The sequence below is a fragment of the Lissotriton helveticus genome, chromosome 3_2 (genome assembly GCF_964261635.1).
Source record: "Lissotriton helveticus chromosome 3_2, aLisHel1.1, whole genome shotgun sequence".
Taxonomy (NCBI): domain Eukaryota; kingdom Metazoa; phylum Chordata; class Amphibia; order Caudata; family Salamandridae; genus Lissotriton; species Lissotriton helveticus.
In genome coordinates, this window is record NC_136062.1 from 476,286,795 (window position 1) to 476,307,467 (window position 20,673).

General features: G+C 47.3%; 1 protein-coding gene across 3 annotated transcripts in view; it reads right to left on the bottom strand.

Annotated features, from left to right (window-relative positions):
- PHF21A (PHD finger protein 21A) overlaps positions 1 to 20,673 on the bottom strand; it is a 419,360-nt gene that overhangs the window by 156,646 nt on the left and 242,041 nt on the right. For all 3 annotated transcript variants that reach the window (XM_078684392.1, XM_078684393.1, XM_078684391.1), the window contains 2 exons: positions 11,181 to 11,232; positions 6,375 to 6,454 (listed from right to left, as the gene is read on the bottom strand). In XM_078684392.1, the coding sequence (XP_078540518.1) occupies positions 6,375 to 6,454; positions 11,181 to 11,232 (132 nt within the window). The remainder of the gene's footprint in view (positions 1 to 6,374; positions 6,455 to 11,180; positions 11,233 to 20,673) is intronic.

Here is a 20,673-nt window from a genome sequence, read left to right on the forward strand (position 1 = left end):
GGCGAATTGTAGTCGACATGTCTGCGGCGCACTGTTGCTCTGACTTGGCGTGTACGAGCCAGTCGTCTAGGTAGGGGTAGACATGGATATTCTGCCTCCTGAGGTGCGCCGCCACTGTCGCTAGACACTTGGTGAACACCCTCGGGGCTGTTGTGACTCCGAAGGGTAGGACTTTGAACTGGTAGTGCCTGCCTTGAATAGTGAACCTGAGGTATTTCCTGTGTGACGGGTGTAGTGGAATGTGGAAATAAGCATCCTTGAGATCTAAGGTTGCTAAGAAGTCTCCCTGGTTTAGCAAGGGAAGAATCTGCTGCAGTGTAAGCATGTGGAAATGTTCCGATAGTATGTACAGGTTGAGGGGACGTAGATCGAGAATGGGCCTGAGAGAACCGTCCTTCTTTGGAATAAGGAAGTACAGGGAATATACCCCTGTGCCTTCCTCCCCCACCGGCACGAGCTCGATTGCGCCTTTTTGCAGCATCGCCACCACTTCCTGCTGCAATAAGTGCAAGTGCTCTGCGGACATAGGCCTTTGCCTTGGTGGGATGTTGGGTGGAGTGGATTTCAACTCTAGGCAATAACCATACTGGACTAGTTGTCGCACCCACCTGTCTGTGGTGATGTTTCTCCAGACGGGCAGGAACTGCTGCAGTCTCCCCCCGACAGGTGGTCGGGGGGCAGTGACAGAGAGTCACTGTTTGCTTGGAGTAGAGGTGCGGGAGCTGTTGTTTCCTCTGCCGCGACCTCTGTTGCTGTTATTCCTGTAACCTCCCTTGTTCTGTTTAGTGAACGAGGATTGCGCCCCACCTTTGGAGAACTGGGATTGTTGACCCATCTGTCCTCTGGTGACGCCACGTGCACCTGAGCGACGAAAATTGCTGCCACGAAACTGTTGGGACTGTAGGGCCCCCATAGACTTAGCAGTTTCTGTGTCTTTCTTTATTTTCTCTAGGGTGGTGTCAACATCCGGACCAAACAGACTATCAGGATTGACTGGCTGATTAAGAATTGTTGTCTGAATATCCTGCTTAAACCCTGAGATGCGGAGCCACGCTTGTCTTCTCAGCATAACGCTAGTGTTGATAGCCCTAGCAGCTGTGTCCGCAGCGTCAAGTGCACACTTGATGGCTGCATTTGATATTAGCTTTCCTTCCTCAATAAGCATTTTGGTGCCTTCTTGGAACTGTGGGGGCAGGTGTTGTATAACCTGTTCTAGGGTGTCGTAGTGCGCCCTATCGTAACGCGCCAGGAGCGCCTGTGTATTGGCGATGCGCCAAAAGTTTGCTGCCTGTGCAGCTACTCTTTTGCCTCCTGCCTCTAGCACTTTGGACTCCTTATCCGGGGGAGGAGCTTCACCCGTTGTCTGGGAGTTGGCACGTTTCCTGGCATTGGCAACCACAAGAGAGTCCAGTGGCAATTGTCCCCGGATGTAGGCGGGGTCCGCAGGTGCATTAAAGGTCTGCGGGTCTTGGCCCACACCTTGGGTGCTCTGGTCACCAGTGTCATCGTATGAATCCGGTTGTACATCAGGTTCATCGATAGGGAAATTGTACTGCTCATCCTCATCATACCCCTCACCCACAGAGTGTTCTGGGGAGGGAGTGGGGCTCCGTCTTGGAGGAGGCTGGATCGGTTCCGTGAGGCCTGAGGCGTCAAGGGGCACCCTCTTTTTCTTCAGTGGGATGATGTAGGAGTCCACCGGCTCAGAAGTGATCTTCCTTTTATAGAGTGTCAGCTTGCCGGTGGCAGCATCGATGAAACGCTCTGAATCGTCTTCAGATTCGAGTACACGACGTGGAAGAGGGTCAGCCAGCGAGGAACCCTGTTTCGGAGCCGATTTCGTCGAAAACGCTTTCGGCGCCTCCTTAGGTGGCAAGAGAAAGAGGAGTTTTCCAGAAGGCTTTGCCGGAGTGTCCTTTTGCGGCTGCGGTGATGGCTTCGGAGCCGATGGAGCAAAGGCTTTCTCCCTGATCCACTGCAGTGACTCCGCAATGGGGGACGGTACACTGCCAGTGGGTTTCGTCGCCGACAAGGATGATTTGAGCGGTCCCTCGGATCCGACTTCTTCGTGGGCCTTGTGCGGTTTGGGCGCGGAAACCGTCTTCGGCACCTCCGATTCCTGAGGCCGGGGCGCAGACTTCTTGTGCGTAGCCTCTTTGGAGCCGACCTGGGCGGGCTTGGACGGCGCCGTAGCCGCTGATCCGTGCCGACCATCTTTCTTGGAGGCCCCTTCCTCGGGCGTCGGTTTCGATTTTGGAGCATCGGAATCGACAGACTTCCTCGGCTTCTGCGGACCGGAGGTCGACGGAGCCGATGGGGCGACGGGCACCGATTTCTTCACTGGCACGGCAGCCATCTTAGGGACACTCGAGTCCTTAGGTTTCAGTTTCGATTTCGGGTCGGCCATTTTAGGTGTTGACGACCCCGATGGTTTCAGTTTCGGTTTCGAAACAGCGTGCCCAGCAAGTGAGTCCGTAGCCGGGCCTGAAGGCGGGGCTGTGGCTTGCGGCAACGGGTCCTGGGTAAGGCCGACAGGCGATCCCGTGTCCCGGTCGGTATCCTCGTAACCTTCAGGGCAGAGCTCGTCCCCCGAGCTGTCTGCCGCGGCCCCATAAATCTCATCGTCGTCTCCTACCTCTTCGACGTATTCGAGGACTTGACCCGCGACTCCGTCGTCGTCTCCCGGATCCGCCTCGACCTCCGTCTGTGATGGGGAGATGTGTAGATGGTGACCCTGGACCTCTTCTTCCTGGTCGCCGAAGATGTTCTCCGGATCCGGGGCCGCTTGCCTAGCTTCCAAGCGCACCGCGCGCCGAAGCTTGAGAGTTTTCTTGGAGCGGAACTGTGCACAGGCCTTGCACTTGCCGTCGTCGTGGTCCGGCGAAAGGCACTTGTTACACACGGGGTGTAGATCGATGTGTGGGTACTTGGACCCACAGAGCGGGCAGTACTTAAACGGGCTCCGCTCCATGTCCGTAAAGGCTTGCAGTCGTGTCGCGATGAGAAGGCCTCAAAGTTCAGAGAGCGAAGAAAACTCCGCTTATTCCGGCTCCAAGAGACGGAAGACTCGAGACCGTGCGCAGACAATACCGACGCAAGAAAATCGAGGCCTTTTGGCCGCTAAAAGGTAGTTTTACTTGGTTCCGACAGTAAGACGTCGAGACCACATCCGAACCCAATGGCGGAAAAAAACAATCTGGGGATGGAGCCGATGCCCATGCGCACTGTAGTCCAGGGGAGGAGCCACCTATCTCAGGATACTTCGAAGACTCTTCCAGGACAACAATGTGCAATCATCCGAGCCCAACACTAGGCGGCGATCTAATGCTAAGATATGAATTTAGCAGCCCACATGCCTCGAACACTATATCTAAGCAAGGGGTGATTACACCACCTTACCCCAGCTGAGTGATCAGCCAGTTGTGTCAATTTAAGAACCAGCCAGGGGTGGCAAAAGATATGCTGCAGCCCCTGGTAGGCCTTGGTGGCCCCTATGCCCTGGGCACCTATAGTGCATTATACAGGGGATGACAAGGAGTCCATTTCCAATTGGTATGTGCCTATAGCACATGTATCATTAATTTAGTGAGAGAACAGCAGGCTGGGGGTCTGATCAGCAGGCCCACAGCCTCAGTAGTCGAAAACCAGTGAAGCAAAAAGCAAAAATTTGGGGTGACCATAGGCTAGCAGACCCTACTCTCCTACATGTACACAATGAGGATTTCTGATTAGTCAAATTGGCTTGGCAATGTAAATGAGCAATTGGTCATACGTTAAGGACCAAATGGACGTGATCATCTAAGAATGGTACACCAGTGTACGTTGTATCATCAAATACCAGGGTAAGTCTGGGTTAGTTTGAGACGTCTAATTACCAGAATTAGTCAAATAAGCAGAGGCAATTTAAATAAACAGTCAAACAGACAGGACAAAATGGGCGTGAGCATCCAAGAATTGGTCGATCAATGAAGGCTGTCTCATCAAGTTCAAAGGAACGTTTTACTCTGAAAACAATCCATTGAGCAAGGTCCTACATGGAACAGCTTGAATTAGCCCAGATTTACCGTGGACAACATCACCCTATACGCATGCATCCCTTGTGACAACCTGGCCTGTTGGCACCCGAGGTGATGAAGTTTGGTGGCTATTCGGTTATACAAGTGTACTGGGACAAAGTTATACTATTTCCTCCAACAGAGAACATACGCCCATTGCCCAGAGTACCCCCTGGGCAGATGATCCGGTGTGGTACGTGGTTATATGGCTGTGCCGCAATCCAGAAGAACTATGGTGCCCAAATTACGGCCGTGCTATGGCCTGGCTGGAGGAGAGAATACCTATGTGGTCTAAACTACCGATCACTCGCTGGCCGTATCGCAATTGCGAAGATGGTTATCCTCCCTAAGTTCCTCTACCTTTTCCTCAATGTCCCCTTCCGTCTCACAGCGCAGTTTCGCAAAGTGTTTAATATCTAACTTGGTGCCTTTGACGTGGGTTTCCTGGGAGCTCTTCACTCCATTGCTCGCGCAGGGTCGACTGGGGCACCCGACAGGACGCTGTATGCTTCATGCGCTCAAGCCCACTTCCTCTATTACTGTCTTTACCCTACCCCGTTCCAGCCACACACAGCTGTTGAGAGAGACTGCAAAGCTCCATGACCCCTATTAACTGCACCATATTTAACATACAAATATCCTAAGGCTAAAATCTATATCATTGAATGTGTGCGCTTGACTTAGGAGGGTTTACGGAAGAGAGCAGGGTTGACAATTATATATGCTCCCTCCATTCCACTCACCAATAACCCCATGATACCACCGTTCTCAGAAAAGGGTGCCTTGCTCGCTTACACAAACGCAACATTAGACTCTTTTTAGACATTTACCCGATGACCAGCGCCTCCCACTGTTTCACGCTGCGACATCTCTAACCCCTACTTTTCTTGATACACTGTGATATTATGAACTACGCGCCTCCTGCTGTGCTCTACATGACATCTTCCCATCCTTGCCACCACCCCTCCTGGCACTGGAGCACCTCCTCACTTCACCATCCCCCCGTAAACTGATTACTTGTCTTTGCAACATTATGCAGTGTTCCTCTCCAGTTGTAACCCTGAGGGTATGTATGGCTTGGGAGGAAGGGATCTTTCTGGCCCTTTCAAACAAGCAGTGGCCCTTCTCCTGTGGTCAATTGGTACTACTCTCACATAACTATTGACTTCGGCTCATCCAATTGTAATTTGTACACCGCCTATATGGCACCCCAATGCAGCTCTTGGGGCTTGCACAGATCCTTGCTGTCAGCACTGCAACCATTCCCGACTTCCTTTATTCACCTTGCCTGGCAGTGCCCGAAAGTGACATACTTCTGGACAGACGTGTTTGCTACCATCCATACAATCACTGGACACTCACCTCCCCTCATCCCTTTGGTGGGCCTAGCGGGTTATGTTACAGACAATTCCAGCTCTTGCAGACACCTCACTGCCATGTTACTCCTTTAGGCTGAATGCAGGATCGCCACACACTGGGGCGGGAAGCCTGCTACCTCCTCCAAAGCATGGTTGAGAGATGAGGCACAATGCCAGGAACAATTGTTCAACTTTTGGGAACCTATGCCATTGGGCTCCCGTGCCAGGGACATATTGGAACTTTTTGCCTCTTCTCCGCAGCAGGGACTCAAATTCACTGTGGAGTATGTAGCCGGGGATGGTGAACAACCAGATGGAGATAGGGGAGTGCCAATCGCCTTAATGTGCTGTTTCGTTGAAGTGCAGTGTGATAATTATCAACGGTTAATACCCTATTTTCAGTGTCGCCCTATGTGATTTAAATAATCCTCCAATTTTGGGTCTATGCAATCCTTATTATGTGCCTTTGCCCCTCTTGCTCCTACATTCTATGTCTGTGCTACAACAAGTGCTGTTATACACATGAGGCTGCTCAAAATGTGCAATATCTTCATGATTAGGATTGTGTAACCGCAGCTTGGTTCCAGATTGCTCTTCCTGATATCCTCCCTGCCCCGATCTTCCTTTCCTCCCTCCTAATTTCCTCTGCTCTCCTCCCCAAGCCTGTCGTTGAATTATTTATTTTGACAAACGCCAATAAAAACATTTAAAAATAAAAATTAATGCCTCTCTTTTCCATTAGGTGCTGTAGGAAATGCATTTGTATACAGCAGTTTTTTTGTTCGGGTGAACAGAAGCAAAGGGTGCTGTGGTGGAAGCCCACATCTGGTTGTTACAATGCAGGAACACAAGCTATAAACTAATAATACGATTTGCTGGTCATGTGCAGTGGTTGTGTTGCAAGTGCCGTTTCTAAGACTGAGAAGATTTGGGTATGGGTGACGAGTGGGAATGTGAATACCTCTGGTTCAAAGATGGCGCCACTGTACACTGGGTTGGCTGTTGTTCTTCGTTTTCTTTCTTGTCTTTTGCTTTGAATTTCTAGGGAAAAGAAAAGTAAAAGGAGTCCGTTAACTGCATGAAAAAGAGTAACCAATGTCTGATGTCAATTTGAAAAACAAGCTTTCAAAAGGAGCTTCAATCAATTTTCACACCTCACAGTTCATCATCACCTGGCAAGAGCTGAGGTGGCGGCGTAGTAAGGAGAAAATGGACATAACGGGACAGTCATCACTCACTAGTTTTTCCTATGCAGCAAGCCTCACTTAAACACGCTGATCAAACCATTCACTGGTACAGGGGACTGAGTTATGAGGCATCGTAATGTTGATTAATAGATGGCAGCCAAAGTCAGGTTGGGGACAGATACAGCTGTGCCCCCAAATAACAATAAGTAGTTGAGGTAGCAATTGTTCTACAATAAGTTTGATGGCAGTGTTGTAGCTGAAACTTTGTTAGGAGAGTTTGCATGCTGGCTATCCTTGCTGGGTTGGGATAAGCTAGCACTGTTGAGGTGTTTATTGTGGCACCGAGGTACTATTGTACTTTGGATGGCTGTAGATGAGACTTGGTGTGGTTTATTGTGAACCCCAAGTCGTGGAGCAGGTGGATGGTGGTATGAGTGTGTTTTACGCATTGATTGTGTGAGCTGGCTTTTATGAGCCAGTCGTTGAGGTACGGAAAGACAAGGATGTGCTGCCTTCGTAGATGCGCTGCCACCACTGCCAAGCACTTGGTGAATACTCTTGGTGCTGTTGTGACTCCGAAAGGGAGTACTGTGAACTGGTAGGGCTGCCCGTCTATTACAAAGCTGAGATACTTCCTGTGAGCTTTATGAATAGGAATGTGGAAGTATGCGTCCTTGAGGTCTAGAGTAGCCAGGAAGTTGTTTTGTGACAAGAGAGGAAGGACTTGCTGGAGTGTGACCATGTGAAAATGGTCTGACTGTATGTATATGTTTAGCGGTCGGAGGACTAAAATAGGCCTTAGAGAGCCGTCCTTCTTTGGGATTAGAAAATATAGGGAGTAAACCCCCTTGTTTTGCTGGTGCAGAGGAACTTGTTCTATTGCACTTTTTTCTAGCAGAGATACTACTTCTTGCTTTAACAGTGACAGATGTTCTTGTGACATTGGATGCTGTTTGGGTGATATGTTTGGGGGGGGAGATGTTATTTCTAGGCAGTAACCTGATTGAATAATTTGTTGCACCCACCTGTCTGATGTGATGTTGTCATTGGGTAGGGGTGGAGGCAGAGCGGGAGGTGTTGTTTTTGCTTCTGCCTTTGTTGTTGTTACCCCTGTAACCCCCTCTCTGGTAGCCCATGGTGAATGTGGATTGGTCAGGGGTTTTGTAGGAAGATGAGGGACTTTCTGAGGAGTAGCCTCTTGTGTTGCCTCTGTACGATGAGCGATGAAAAGAACGTCTGGGAGCTTGCTGCTGCAAGGCTCCCATCGATTTTGCAGTGTCGGTGTCTTTCTTCATTTTTTCCAAAGACACGTCAACATTTGGGCCAAATAAGTGTGATCCATCAAATGGCTGATTAAGTATAGAGTTTGGCACCTCAGGTTTAAAACCTTAAATGCGTAGCGAGGCATGTCTGCGTAGTAAGGTGCTGGTATTAATTGCCCTTGAGGCAGTATCTGCAGCGTCTAGGGCACAACGGATGGAAGTATTAGTGATATTTTTACCTTCCTGTTTAAGTTCATTAGCCCTGTTTTTGTATTTGTCTGGAAGGTGCTGCATTAGGGACTCTAGTTTGTCGTAATGTGCCCTGTCGTATCTTGCCAGCAAGGCTTGAGTGTTGGCAAAGCGCCAGATGTTCGCTGCTTGTGCCACAGTTCACTTGCCAGAAGCGTCAAGGAGTTTAGATTCTTTGTCTGGTGGTGAGGTTACACCTGTTTGGGAATTAGCAGGTTTACATGCATTGGATACCACTAAAGAATCTAATTGTGCCGGGCCTTTAATATAAGCTGGGTCTGCAGGGGCAGCTTTATATTTTTTCTCAATGCAGGGATTGAGGACCCTAGTTCTAACGGGGTCTTTAAAAACCTCTGTTGCGTGCTTGATGACGCCCTTAAGCATTGGTAAGATGGCCGTAGACCTTTGTGTGTTGTCAAATGTGTCTAATAGATGTCTTCCTCCACTGCATCAGTGTGTAAGCCCACCCCATGATAATGTGCAGCTCTCTGGACTAGCAGGTTAAAACCTATGGTGTCCTCTGGCGGGAAAGGTCTGGAAGGATAGACATCATCCTGTGGGACATAAGGCACATCAGGGGTGTTGTAATCATCCCATGGGTTAGGTGACTGAGGGTGACTATTAGTGTGTGGTGGGTAATGTGCACCCCCACCTTCATAATCAGAATCTGTGTGTACATCATCGTTTGGGTTAGGAGAGGGTGTAGGCACCCCCACCTTCATAATCAGAATCTGTGTGTACATCATCGTTTGGGTTAGGAGAGGGTGTAGGCCCCCCCACCTTCATAATCAGAATCTGTGTGTACATCATCGTTTGGGTTAGGAGATGGTGAAGGCACCCCCACCTTCATAATCAGAATCTGTGTGTACATCATCGTTTGGGTTAGGAGAGGGTGTAGGCCCCCCCACCTTCATAATCAGAATCTGTGTGTACATCATCGTTTGGGTTAGGAGAGGGTGTAGGCCCCCCCACCTTCATAATCAGAATCTGTGTGTACATCATCGTTTGGGTTAGGAGAGGGTGTAGGCCCCCCCACCTTCATAATCAGAATCTGTGTGTACATCATCGTTTGGGTTAGGAGATGGTGAAGGCACCCCCACCTTCATAATCAGAATCTGTGTGTACATCATCGTTTGGGTTAGGAGAGGGTGTAGGCCCCCCCACCTTCATAATCAGAATCTGTGTGTACATCATCGTTTGGGTTAGGAGATGGTGTAGGTGAATGCTGTGGTGGTGGAGGTGTATGAGTAGGAACAGTATGGGGAGGTGGAGGAGAAAGGACCCTTAATGGAGAGGTTGCAATGTCTCTCTTCTTTGCAGGGGGAGGAGGTGCTGGCGCCTCAAGTGGTCTCTTCTTTAAGCGGAGAGTCAATTGTCCAGTTTTGGGATCCTTTACAAGGGTGTTTTGTTGTGGATCTGGTGTAAAAAGCTCTTGTGAGCCAGGTAAAACCTTTGGCGTCGACATTTTCGGCTCTGTAGGTTTTTTAGACATGTAGTCGGCAGTTGGCTTAGGAGTGTGCCCTTTCGAAGTGTCTTTTATGGGGACCTGTTTTTTCGGTTCCAAGGGTTTTTTCGGCTCCGATGCGTGTGAGTCTGGAGCTTTGGTTGATTTTTTTTACTCGGCTCCGAGTGCGGGTTCGGGGTCGATGAACCGCTGCCAGTTTTCGGCGCCGTATGCTTGGATGTCAAAGCAACGGTCAAGGTGGAAGAGGAAGATGGCTTTTTCTTCGGTATCTCTACTGGGTCGGCACCGGAAGTAGGCTGGCTCGAGCCCGAGCCGCCTGAAGGCTTTGTGGTCTTCTTTGCCGGGCCCAAAGGCAGGGTGTTAGAAGCAGTCTCTCGGTGTGCACCCGAGCCCCAAGGTGAGGGTGTGACCGGAGCCTTTTTAGATGGTGTCGAGGAAGGGGTGGGGTCGACGGTCTTACTTACGACCCGTTGAGCTTATGACCCGTTGAGCTGGAGTGACCTCCTCGACGCCGGAGTCTTCAGCATCTGAAGATCCGATACTCTCTTCGGCTTGCTGGTGTTCTGGCACGTTGACGCCCTCATCGAAGATGTCGTCGGGAATCTGAGCGGACGAGTGAGCCATAGTTCTTCGAGCTAGTCGGTCCCGGATCGTCTTCTTGGAGCGAAATGAGGCACACGCCGAACAGTCTGTGGCCTCATGATCCGGTGAAAGGCAGAGGTTGCACACCTCATGTAGGTAGGTGTGGGGAAACTTCGACCCACATTGAGGACACTTCTTGAATGGCGTCCTTTCCATGAGCCAGAAAGTGAGGCCTAGGTAGGCTCGAAGGTCTTCGTTGACGACCGGAATCGAAGACTTCGAAATTAGTTGAGAATCGCGTGGTAGAACGCGATCGAGACAATACCGTCGAACTGGGTGAGGATTGCGCGCCGATGGAAATTTAGTTCCAAACCGGAGCGCAGGAGATACATCAGAGCCCGATGGCGGAAAAAAACAATCTGGGGATGGAGCCGATGCCCATGCTCTCCTAAGGAGGAGTCACCTATCTCGTGACTTCCAAAGAACTTTTCAGGACAACAACAAACTGCAAACATCCGGGCCCAACACTAGGTGGCGATCTATGCATAGTGTACAATCAGCAGCTCATATGCCTCGAACATATGTTTTTGAAAAAAGCAAAGTCTATTTTGTCTGAAACCATGTACCCTCAAATACATGAGCAAAACTAGCCTCTTGTTTTTAGGACGATCAAGCGGAATGTTCCACTAAAGCTCTCATTGTTCTCAATAAACCTCAACCGCTTTGAAATAAAAAGTCGTTTCATGCAAATTGCACCAAAATGTAATGCAAAAATAAAATCATAATAGCTAACACATGTATGATGTTTCTATAGTGCTAAGTCAGTGTTCTGATGTCATTTATAAAACGTTCAGCCTAAAGCTCGAGTTTATGATGTCACTAAAAACTCAACGCTTGAACTTGCCAGCGTATGGAACTTGAACAAGGAGTTGAAGCAGAGCACAGAAGTTAAGCGATGGTCTGAAAAACATATCCTGCCTTATGTTCTACAAGTTACTGATAAATCCAGGACCTTTGCTTACCTTCTAGGTGGTCGTGTGTCACCAATCCCAGCGAAACCATGAAAGCCAGTTTCTGAAAAGAGAATAAAAAAACATTCTGATAAGGAATGGTCAATGGAGCACAACAGATAAACACTAGCGATTGTCTACTACGCCATAACTAAGAAGCAAATTGTCTACTACACCATAACTAAGATGTGAACGAATACTTGCCAAGCACTACCATTAGCGTGGGCAGCGGAGTGAAGAAAGAAGGCAGGAGTATTCAGTTAGCTGGCCAGAAAAAGGCTGATGGAGTTTGACACTGTTGTGACTGATCACTGGAGTAACTTATTTAATACTAAAATACCAGCCAAGGCAACTTAGAGCATTAGTGGCTGCAACTGGAAGAATTCATTGTTAAACAGAAGCTTTAGCTCTCACTCAACACATACAACTGTGGGTGATAACCTAGCAATAACAGACCAATCACCCGAAATATTCTACACTTCCAGCTACACACAGTGTGAATAACTTGCACAGAAGCAGAGTAGGGCTGCTTTTTATACACCCGGGACTGTACCTTGAAACAAATGTAGTCAAATTACAAAGTCCCAGATGTATTTGTAATGGTGGTGCTGGTGTTTTCCTGCTGGAAGCAGGGGCTTGAGGGTGAAACAAAACTTAAGTTATGGTTTGAGAAATGGAACTCCTGTTAACACACTTTTGCTTCAGTGATCACTGCAAACTGCAGCAGTACAACGGTGATGGGCTGCACAACAGCCCTATATCTGATCCCGAAGCGCTTGTAGTAAGATCATGGAGACAAACTAAACCTGCTATGTCACAACTCTTGCATTATGTGCCTCCTCCAGGTACATATTCTCATCTCTCTATGCCACATGTTTTTACCGTTCTCTCGTGCAGGGTTCCTAAAACGTGCGTATTCAACAGGGACGGCCAAGTACCTAAGTACAATACCAGTCTGGCAAACTACACTCCAGTTGCATTAATTGGAGTTGTTTAACACTGGTGTCCTGGGACTGGTAGTACTACTGAATGGAAAACCAAGTACTTCTTTCCAGTAATTGACTATCTCAGGGGACTGGTCGCTGTCTAGAGTTTCCAATAAAAATCACGGGATGTCCCACTCTACAGGCCCCAAAGCTAAGCTTAAGGACTACTGTCTAAATGTTGTGATGAATCGGACATCGGAACACAAATGGTCCTGTCTAAGACTACTAAGGTATGGAAGAAGGCAAGAGGTAAGAGATTCTGGTACATCAAAGTTATAAATCCCAACAGGTTAATCTATCATTTTTACACAATTCTAGCACAAAGGTCGACTAACGAGGCTATTCTCAAATGGTTTTTGTAAAAGGTGTATACAATTTTTAATATCACATACAATTTAATTCAGTAATATTTTAAAAACATGGATGAGTAAACATCTCAATTTCATACACAGTTTATAAAATGCAAAACATAATACATAAAACAAGAATCAGAAAAATGTTGACACGGCGTTTCGTTTTTTTTCTTATAGAACACCTTCTTCAGGACAGATTCTTAAAGTTAAAAATTACAATCATTTGTTCTGAACTCAATGGTATATTGAAGCTCGTTTTGTCTCAGGATCCCTTCAATCTTGTGGGTCTGTTGGCTATCAGTGCTTCCTTTGGAGATAATGGCGACTGACTTCAATGATAATAGGTATGGCGATATACAGTGTCCAGGGGAGCCACCGTATGGAAGGAAATACTTCCTAATGGTATTTCATTTGTCGTCTCTGACTGGAAGAAGACGAAACGGGCGACGCTGTCTAAGAAAGGAGCAGGGAGGCCGGTTTTATTTGTTTCTATAGAGTTTCCAATAGCAAGCCACCAGGGACGGCGCTGCTGGGGTGCAGGACAAGCAAGGGCAAGGCAGGGGACTGCTAGTTCTGGAGCAGGATCAAATGTTCAAATGCTGTGTGTTTCATCAAGGCAAGCTACATCTGGTAACTGCCCACAGCACAGTGGAGGATCACAGACTGAGGCGTTTCACCTTCAAATACAGGAAGGGGCTTCCACATTTCCTTGTGGACGTTCTCCATGTTTTGTTAGATTGAACAGCTGTCCTGAGTCACCTTGAGCTTCAAAGTGGTCACTCTTCCACTGACCCATTCTGCACGTTTCGTAGACAACTGGTTTGATGCTAAGATGCTGCAAAGTCCTTTGCCCAGAGAGCTCAAGGCCAGCTTTTTCGTCAGCCTGCCAAATTCGTTTCCATGCGGAAATCAGTCACAGTAACAATGCTTTCCAGCCCAGACCCTACTGTCCGGTTTCGCAGGAAGAACGGCAGATCCAGGGGATTCCTCCTCAACAAGTGAAACAAGAACAGCCCACTGGCTGACGAGGCCATTATTGTTCCTTCATAGACAGTCTGATCCACTCATGGGACAGCTGCTTTCAAACTCCTGGGGCTCCATCCGGTCCTGGGAGCAACAGTAATTGATCAGTACTTGGGCTAGCGCCTCTATACTCCTCCCACCTCTTGGAACCTGTTGGCGCTGTCACAAGTGAGAAATGTTGACTCCAAGCAAGGGTTGCCTGGCCACAGAAACCTGATCCTCGCCAGTGGAGGGGAGGGCGGCGTGAACTAAACACGGATAATAGATGCTTACTTCTTCCAACCCACCAATCTTCTGCAAGGACTATGGATGGGCACTGGGGAGCTGAAACCCCCACCGAACTTCATTCCAGCTCGGTGTACATTAAACACAATGGCTCACTAATTCATCCTCGCCCAGTAAACCCTCACTGTCAACACGCGTCTCAGACAAGAAATGAACCCAGGTAAAGGAGACTGGCCAGATTCTACCAGCAGGGAGAAGGTAGGCAACGGCTTCCCACAGGTACAGGTATCCCAGACTCAAGATGTATGCTGCCACCACTGTCAGTCTACCACAGCCTGGGTAAAGAGGGCAGCAGCCACTCTGGAATTAAGAGGTGCCCTTTGCGGGCTCCTTGATCTCACAGCCAAGCTCTAGTACCACAACTCATGTAGTCAGAGAGCTCTTCAGTAGACATGCGTGACTGCCATGTTCGCTGAGGTAAAAGTAAAAAAAAAACGACAGCAACTTTCTAGGGACTTTGCGGGAGATTAACATAGGGTAGGGAAGGAAGCTGCCCAGAACCGTGCAGACTGCCTTCTGACCAAACAGCAACAAATGGAAATGAAACAAAAGCAATTTGCCTAAAAACAATAGCTGAATCTCTCCTACAAGCCTGTGAAGGTGATATCATTTTGCCCGGACCCTTCCTCTGTGCGGTTGGAGCCTGTACAAGTAGTAGCTGGTGAGTAGAGGCAAGTGAAACAGCCCTCCACCTTTCTTTTTGTGATATCTGGTGGTACCAGGGTATACTGGCTCTCTGTCCAGCAGTACCCTCCTACAGCTAGCCAGTGGCTCCTGGACTAGTGGGACTCCAGTAAACTGTGCCAAGACTTCAAGCATCTGAGATCAGATCCCTGACGTCACTAGAGCAGTGTCCTCACTCAGGATGGGAGGGCACTTCTGTTGCTATGAGTGGGGGTTATGGGTCTGATCAAGGATCTTTGACTTAACATCATATGCTGAAACTGTATCCTTTCAATCCAAAGATTGGTGTCATGGCTCTAGCGAATGAAAGCAACCCTGTGCAACATGGTCTCCAAGATGCAATGCTAATTGTGTGTCTTATTTTTAACTATGCTTTTATAATGCTTGGCATCTAGGTGCAATAATAATGTTGGGAGTCAGAACTCTGGCCGAGAGGGTTGTAGAGACATCTGTTTCTCACTGTTTATCCTAGTTTTATGTGTAGTATAATTCTCATTATGTATTAAAGTACTTTTCTCAAATGCCCTGCTAAATAGACATGCACACCAACACTGGGAGGACGTGGAGGATCTTATGTTGCATCTCCCAGAAGACTATCCGGAACCAAAGGTTTAAAGGGAGAAATGTTGCTAACTCCTGCTTTAAGTCGACTCTAGATACATCGAGCAGGCAGTTGGCAACATGAACAGTACTGAGATGACATATGGAACTGCACGTCTCAAGATTTAAACCGGAGGTCCAATCAAAAACAATTGATCTGGCCCTCATGCGAAACCACTGAGACTGCCAAAGCCGTGGGTGGCCCTACAGTAGTACAGACCTTCATTCAAAAGAGGAATCCCTCTGGACAGAGGCAGATTTTCAATACACAAAGAAAGCTGGAAACTACAAGTTTTCAATATCCACACAGTGACAACAGCCGTAGCAACCACAATCCTTTTTTCGAGTCAGAGGAAAACCAAGGGGTAGAAACTCCAAAGGATCTGCCTCCAGTTTCTCAAAATGACTCACACCTCAGAAAACACTTGTAGAGAAAGGATAATGTATTACCATGGACAAGTGTGTGGTAAATGCATAGACTGGGTACCACCGACAGAGTCCCCTAACGTACCAGCGGAAATCCTGGAAGCACAAGACCTGCTTCACACTATGGTATGTTCTTCCTTCCATCCTTTTGTAAAGCGCTCCGATATCCTTCGGGATCTTGTTAGCACTATATAAAACTTTATAAATAAATAAATAAATAAATGTCCTGTTTATAACATGTTCCTGGGAGGGGGCAAACCTATGCACTTAATAGAGGGCAAAAGAGAAACTACAGCATCGTTGCGACTACAAAGGTGCTCACAAAACGACTCAACGCCCCCCTCACCCCCTGCCCCCCGGTCTCCCTCCCGTGTAGGAGACCTATTTCTTCAAACGTTCAGAGCAATACATTACACACCACCATAAATAATAACCAAATGTTGTATCTTCATATTAAAGGGAACTCGATGGTCATGCTTCGCTGTTTCGAAGGGTATATTTTGTAAACATACCAGACATGGTTGCTCCACTCCAAACCAAAAGGAGAAGACCCACCCCTTCAGCTCCTTGGTTCAATAAAGCGCTCTATGACGAAAGAAAAAACCTTAGAATCTTGGAGAAACATTGGAGACAATCTCCATCCACCTCCAACCTCTCTCTTTTACGTTCATCAAGATCCATATACCACAAGCATATCTTCCAGGATAAAACTTCACATTTCAGATCCCTCCTCGATTCAGCTAAAAAAAAGACCCAAAAAACTTTGACCTCATCAAAAACCCATATTGTTGTCCCCAAACCATCAAACCTGAGGATGCTGCGAAGAAAGCAACTGAGTTTGCTGTATTCTTTGATCAAAAGGTAAAATCACCGATGGAAGGTCACCCACCCCACCCCCAGTGAGGAGCGTAAATCCTTAGTAATTGGCAGAATTTTGCCACCATCTCGGAAGAAGATCTCCTCAAATGCATCCTCGAAACCAAACCCTCCAACCATTCTTCTGACCCCATACCCAGTGTCATCGCCATTGATTTCTATACCAATATTCTCTCCTATTGGACCAGGCTAGTTAATCTCGTCCTCAGTCAAGGATCCCTCCCAGTTGTCCTCAAAACAGGACAGGTTACCCCCCTTCTAATAAAACCCTCTGCAAATGTGAACGACCTCAATAACTTCCGCCCCATCATCAATCTCCCTTTTTTTTCAAAGATCACAGAAAAATGCGTTGCACAACAACTTTCCCAACACATTATGGACAATAATCTCCTTGACATGTTCCAGTCTGGCTTTATTCAAAATTGCAGCACCGAAACAGCCCTGCTGCGAGTGATCGATGATGCGCTGCATATACTCGATTCGGGGGAATTGTGTCTTCTGATTCTTCTTGACCTCTCTGCAGCCTTTGACACTGTTAATCACAACACCCTCTTGAACACTCTTCAACAGAGAATGGGCGAGGAAGGCACAGTAATCAAATGGTTTGCCTCATTCCTCTCGGACAGATCCCAAATGATCAAGATTGCAAACATTCTCTTGTCTCCACTGGTGGTTGGTCAAGGCGTCCCTCAAGGTTCTATCCTTGCTCCCACTCGGTTTAATCTCTATCTGGAACCACTAGGGAACCTCCTCAGCAAATCTGGAATCCTCTACCATCTCTATGCGGAAGACACCCAAATCGACCTCATGGTGTCTTCCTCTCATGATCTCTCGCTACTCAACTGTACTCTCAACTCTATTCACAACTGGATGTTAGTTCACCAACTCATTCTCAATCCCTCCAAAACTGAATTCCTCCTCATATCTAGCACTCTCTCCCCGCCTCCTGTTCAATCCTGGATGGATCAGTTGAAGTTACTCAACAGTAAACCCGTCATTGTTGACTGAGCTAAATCCCTAGGTGTCATACTTGATAAAAGACAACCTAATCTCACACATCAACTCCATGGCCAAGAGCGCACGTTATCAGCTGCGCTTTTTATGGGGGATTCGTCGGTTCTTCCCGGAGAATGACCTAAAAACCCTGGTCCAATCGCTAGATCTCTCTAGACAAGATTATTGTAACTCTCTTCTGACTGGCCTTCCTAAATCTCACCTCTCCCCCCTCAAATCCGTCCTCCATTCAGCAGCTCGCTTCATTTCAGGGTCCAAACAAAGTGACCACATCACTCCTATCCTGTCTTCTCTCAGATGGCTCCCCATCGAGGCTAGAGCTATTTACAAAACGGCGTGCATCACCCACAAAGCTTTGCACTCTTCCTCCCCTCGCTATCTGGCGAACAAACTGAAATTGTCTGGAGGCTCGAGACCTTCTCGGAATGCGGAAAAGTTCCTGCTTGAGCCCCCCCTCCTTCAAAAGGGAAAAATTGATGGCTCAATCGTTATCAGGTAATGTGGTGAGAATCTGGAACTCGCTTCCTCCTTTGCTCCGTGCCACCACCTCCATCCAGATCTTCAAAGCGGATCTCAAATCTCTTCTATTCCAAAGACACTTTCAGAACTAATTCCTTCCTTCTCGGACCACGCCAGGAAGTTCTTTAATCATTGTAAATTTGTCTTATATATTTATATTTTGTTTGTACATTCTGTGCTTGCTTTGTTTAATATTGTGTTCCTTGCCTGCGTTGTTTTGATTCTATGGCCTGCTATTTTTTTTGTTTTTTTGTAACATTTCTCTCATGTAACGTAACTGGTTCTATTGTACAGTGCTCTGACACCTTCGGGTAAAGTCCGTGCTATATAAAAATGTATTAAATAAGTAAATAAAAATAAATAAATAAAACCCTGGAGGTTGTGGAAGAAACTTACCTGTATGGGTAGTTCAGCAGCTTCAAGACTCACAGGCTTTGCATTATTCCGTCACCTAGTAGTTGGGTTCAGAAAGCCTTATTTCTGTCGACCAATAGGTGATAGGTGGACCTACCCCCAATCCTATGACAGACGGACCCCTGAAGCCCCTCCCAATGGTCACTGTATGGAAGTCTTTTTTCCTTATCTTTAGGGCTTCATAAATGTTAAGTGTAGTTATAGTTTCTTAACCAGGTTTGAAAAAACTCACTCCTCTTCTAGGGAAGGCAGGATGTAACTTCAGAGAAGACTAAGCTGCAAGACTACTCCTACAGGTAAGTAACCATGTAATTTTGCTGCATGATCTTTTCTGGATTACATGCTGGGAACTGACTAGATCCTGAACGCCGGGTTCAAGTGAGCATTTGTTTGTAAACAGGTGTCTTAAGATCTTCTATCATGCTTGAGCTTCCTTGTTCACCTAGATATCAATGCCGTAGTGTTTTCTGAATGTGTGCACGGATGACTACGCTGCGGCCGTACAAATATCATTGATGGATGGATTCGATAAAAAAGGCTAGAATGGCCCTCTTCCTAGTGGGGGGTGCTCTCGGGCTCTCTTCTAAGGGAATCCCTGAGGTCATGCAGTAAGTTTGGATGGTGTGTACTATCCATCATGCGATGGTTACCTTTGAGACAGTTGAACCCATGTTTGGGGACGAAAAGATGATAAAGAATTGGTCTCTCTTCCTATGCTCTATGTATTCATTTAATTAGAACATGCCTGCCCTGCTGACATCCAGCATATGGAGTTTGATTGCCTGATTGACAAGAAACTGGGATGTCACCTGGGGAAGAACTCTGGATTTATTCTTACTGTTACCCTTGTCCTTGTGGGTCTAAAGGAAGGGTTCTTGAAGCGAGAGTGCCTGTAATTCACTGGCTTTACCAAGTGATGTGATCGATATTAAAGAGATGTCTCAAGGGTTCTGAATTATAATTGTGCTTTAGTAAAGGCACAACTGTTGGTTTCACCAATTGTGTTGGCACCAAGTTAAGGTTCCACACGGGTGAGGGTGCGGACCTCGGTAGTGCAAATCTTTTGAACCCTTCAATGAACCTCATGACAACGCTGAAGTAAAGAGGCCTTTGCCTGTGGTACACCGGGTGTGTGCCACAATGGCTGCTCAGTAAATCTTCATGGAGGTGTGAGAGTTCCTTGTCAAACAGGTATGTAAGTACCTAATCACGGTGGTGTCTCCAGTAATGTGTTGTGTTAGTTTCTACTTTTTGCATCAGTTTTCAAATCTGCTCCGCTGGACTGTGTAACATTTCCTAGCCATTGCTGCCTTGGCTTCCTTCTGCACTTCCATGCATCTTTGAGGTAAGCCCAAGGGTCCGAATTCCATTTCCTCAGGAGCTGCTAGGCTGAGACTCTTTGGCTGTGGGTAACACACATACTGCCCCCACCCCCGCCCTCAACCAAATGGTAACACGTACTGATAGACAGCTTATTCTGCCTTGTGCTATTTCCACCAAATGTAAGTAACATGTTTGTCTAATCAACTAGGAGCCTATGAGTATCACTGTCATGGATGTCTGTTTGTACTTGCTTATGACTAGAAGTATCAGTGGAACGGTGTACGTAAAGTTTATTGACTGACATATCAACAGGACATTCCCCAAAGACTGACAGTCTGTCTACTTGGAGGCAAGGTTTGGGCATTTTGGTCTCAGTGGTGTGCCTATTCCTTGGAAAGGGTCATGGACTAAGTCTTGTCTCAGTTCTCATTGATGCGATGAGTTTCCTAGCCTGCTGAGTCCGTCTGTATCTTTGTTTTCGGCACCTATTAAACATATGTCTGTTAACATTATGTTCCTTAGTATAGCCCATTTCCACACTCTTGCGCTAACTTCAAAAGGGTATAAGATCTCATCCTCCAATGTTTGTTGAGGTGTGCTCTTGCTGTTGTGTTGTCTGTTTGGATTAGTATCTGCTTGGATTGGTATCGTCCCATTCCCCCCCCGCCCCCGACATCTGTATGGAGCTTGCCTACACTATCCAGTCATCTGTTAGGGGGTACTCACGTATCTCCTGCCTTCTGAGATGAACTCCCACCACCGTGAGGCTCTTTGTGCAGACCCTCAGTGCTGACTTTAGCCCAACGGGTAGTACTTTCAACTGGTAATTTGAGTTGTGTACCACAATCCTGAGGTACTTCTTGTGCAGGTTGTTCACCAGTATATGAAAATAGATGCCCTTGAGGTCCAGGGTAGCCGTGTAGTGCCCTTCTTCCCCCCTGGAGTATGACCATCTTGAATGTCTGCGTTCTGATGTATTTGTTGAGGAGCTTCAGATTTATG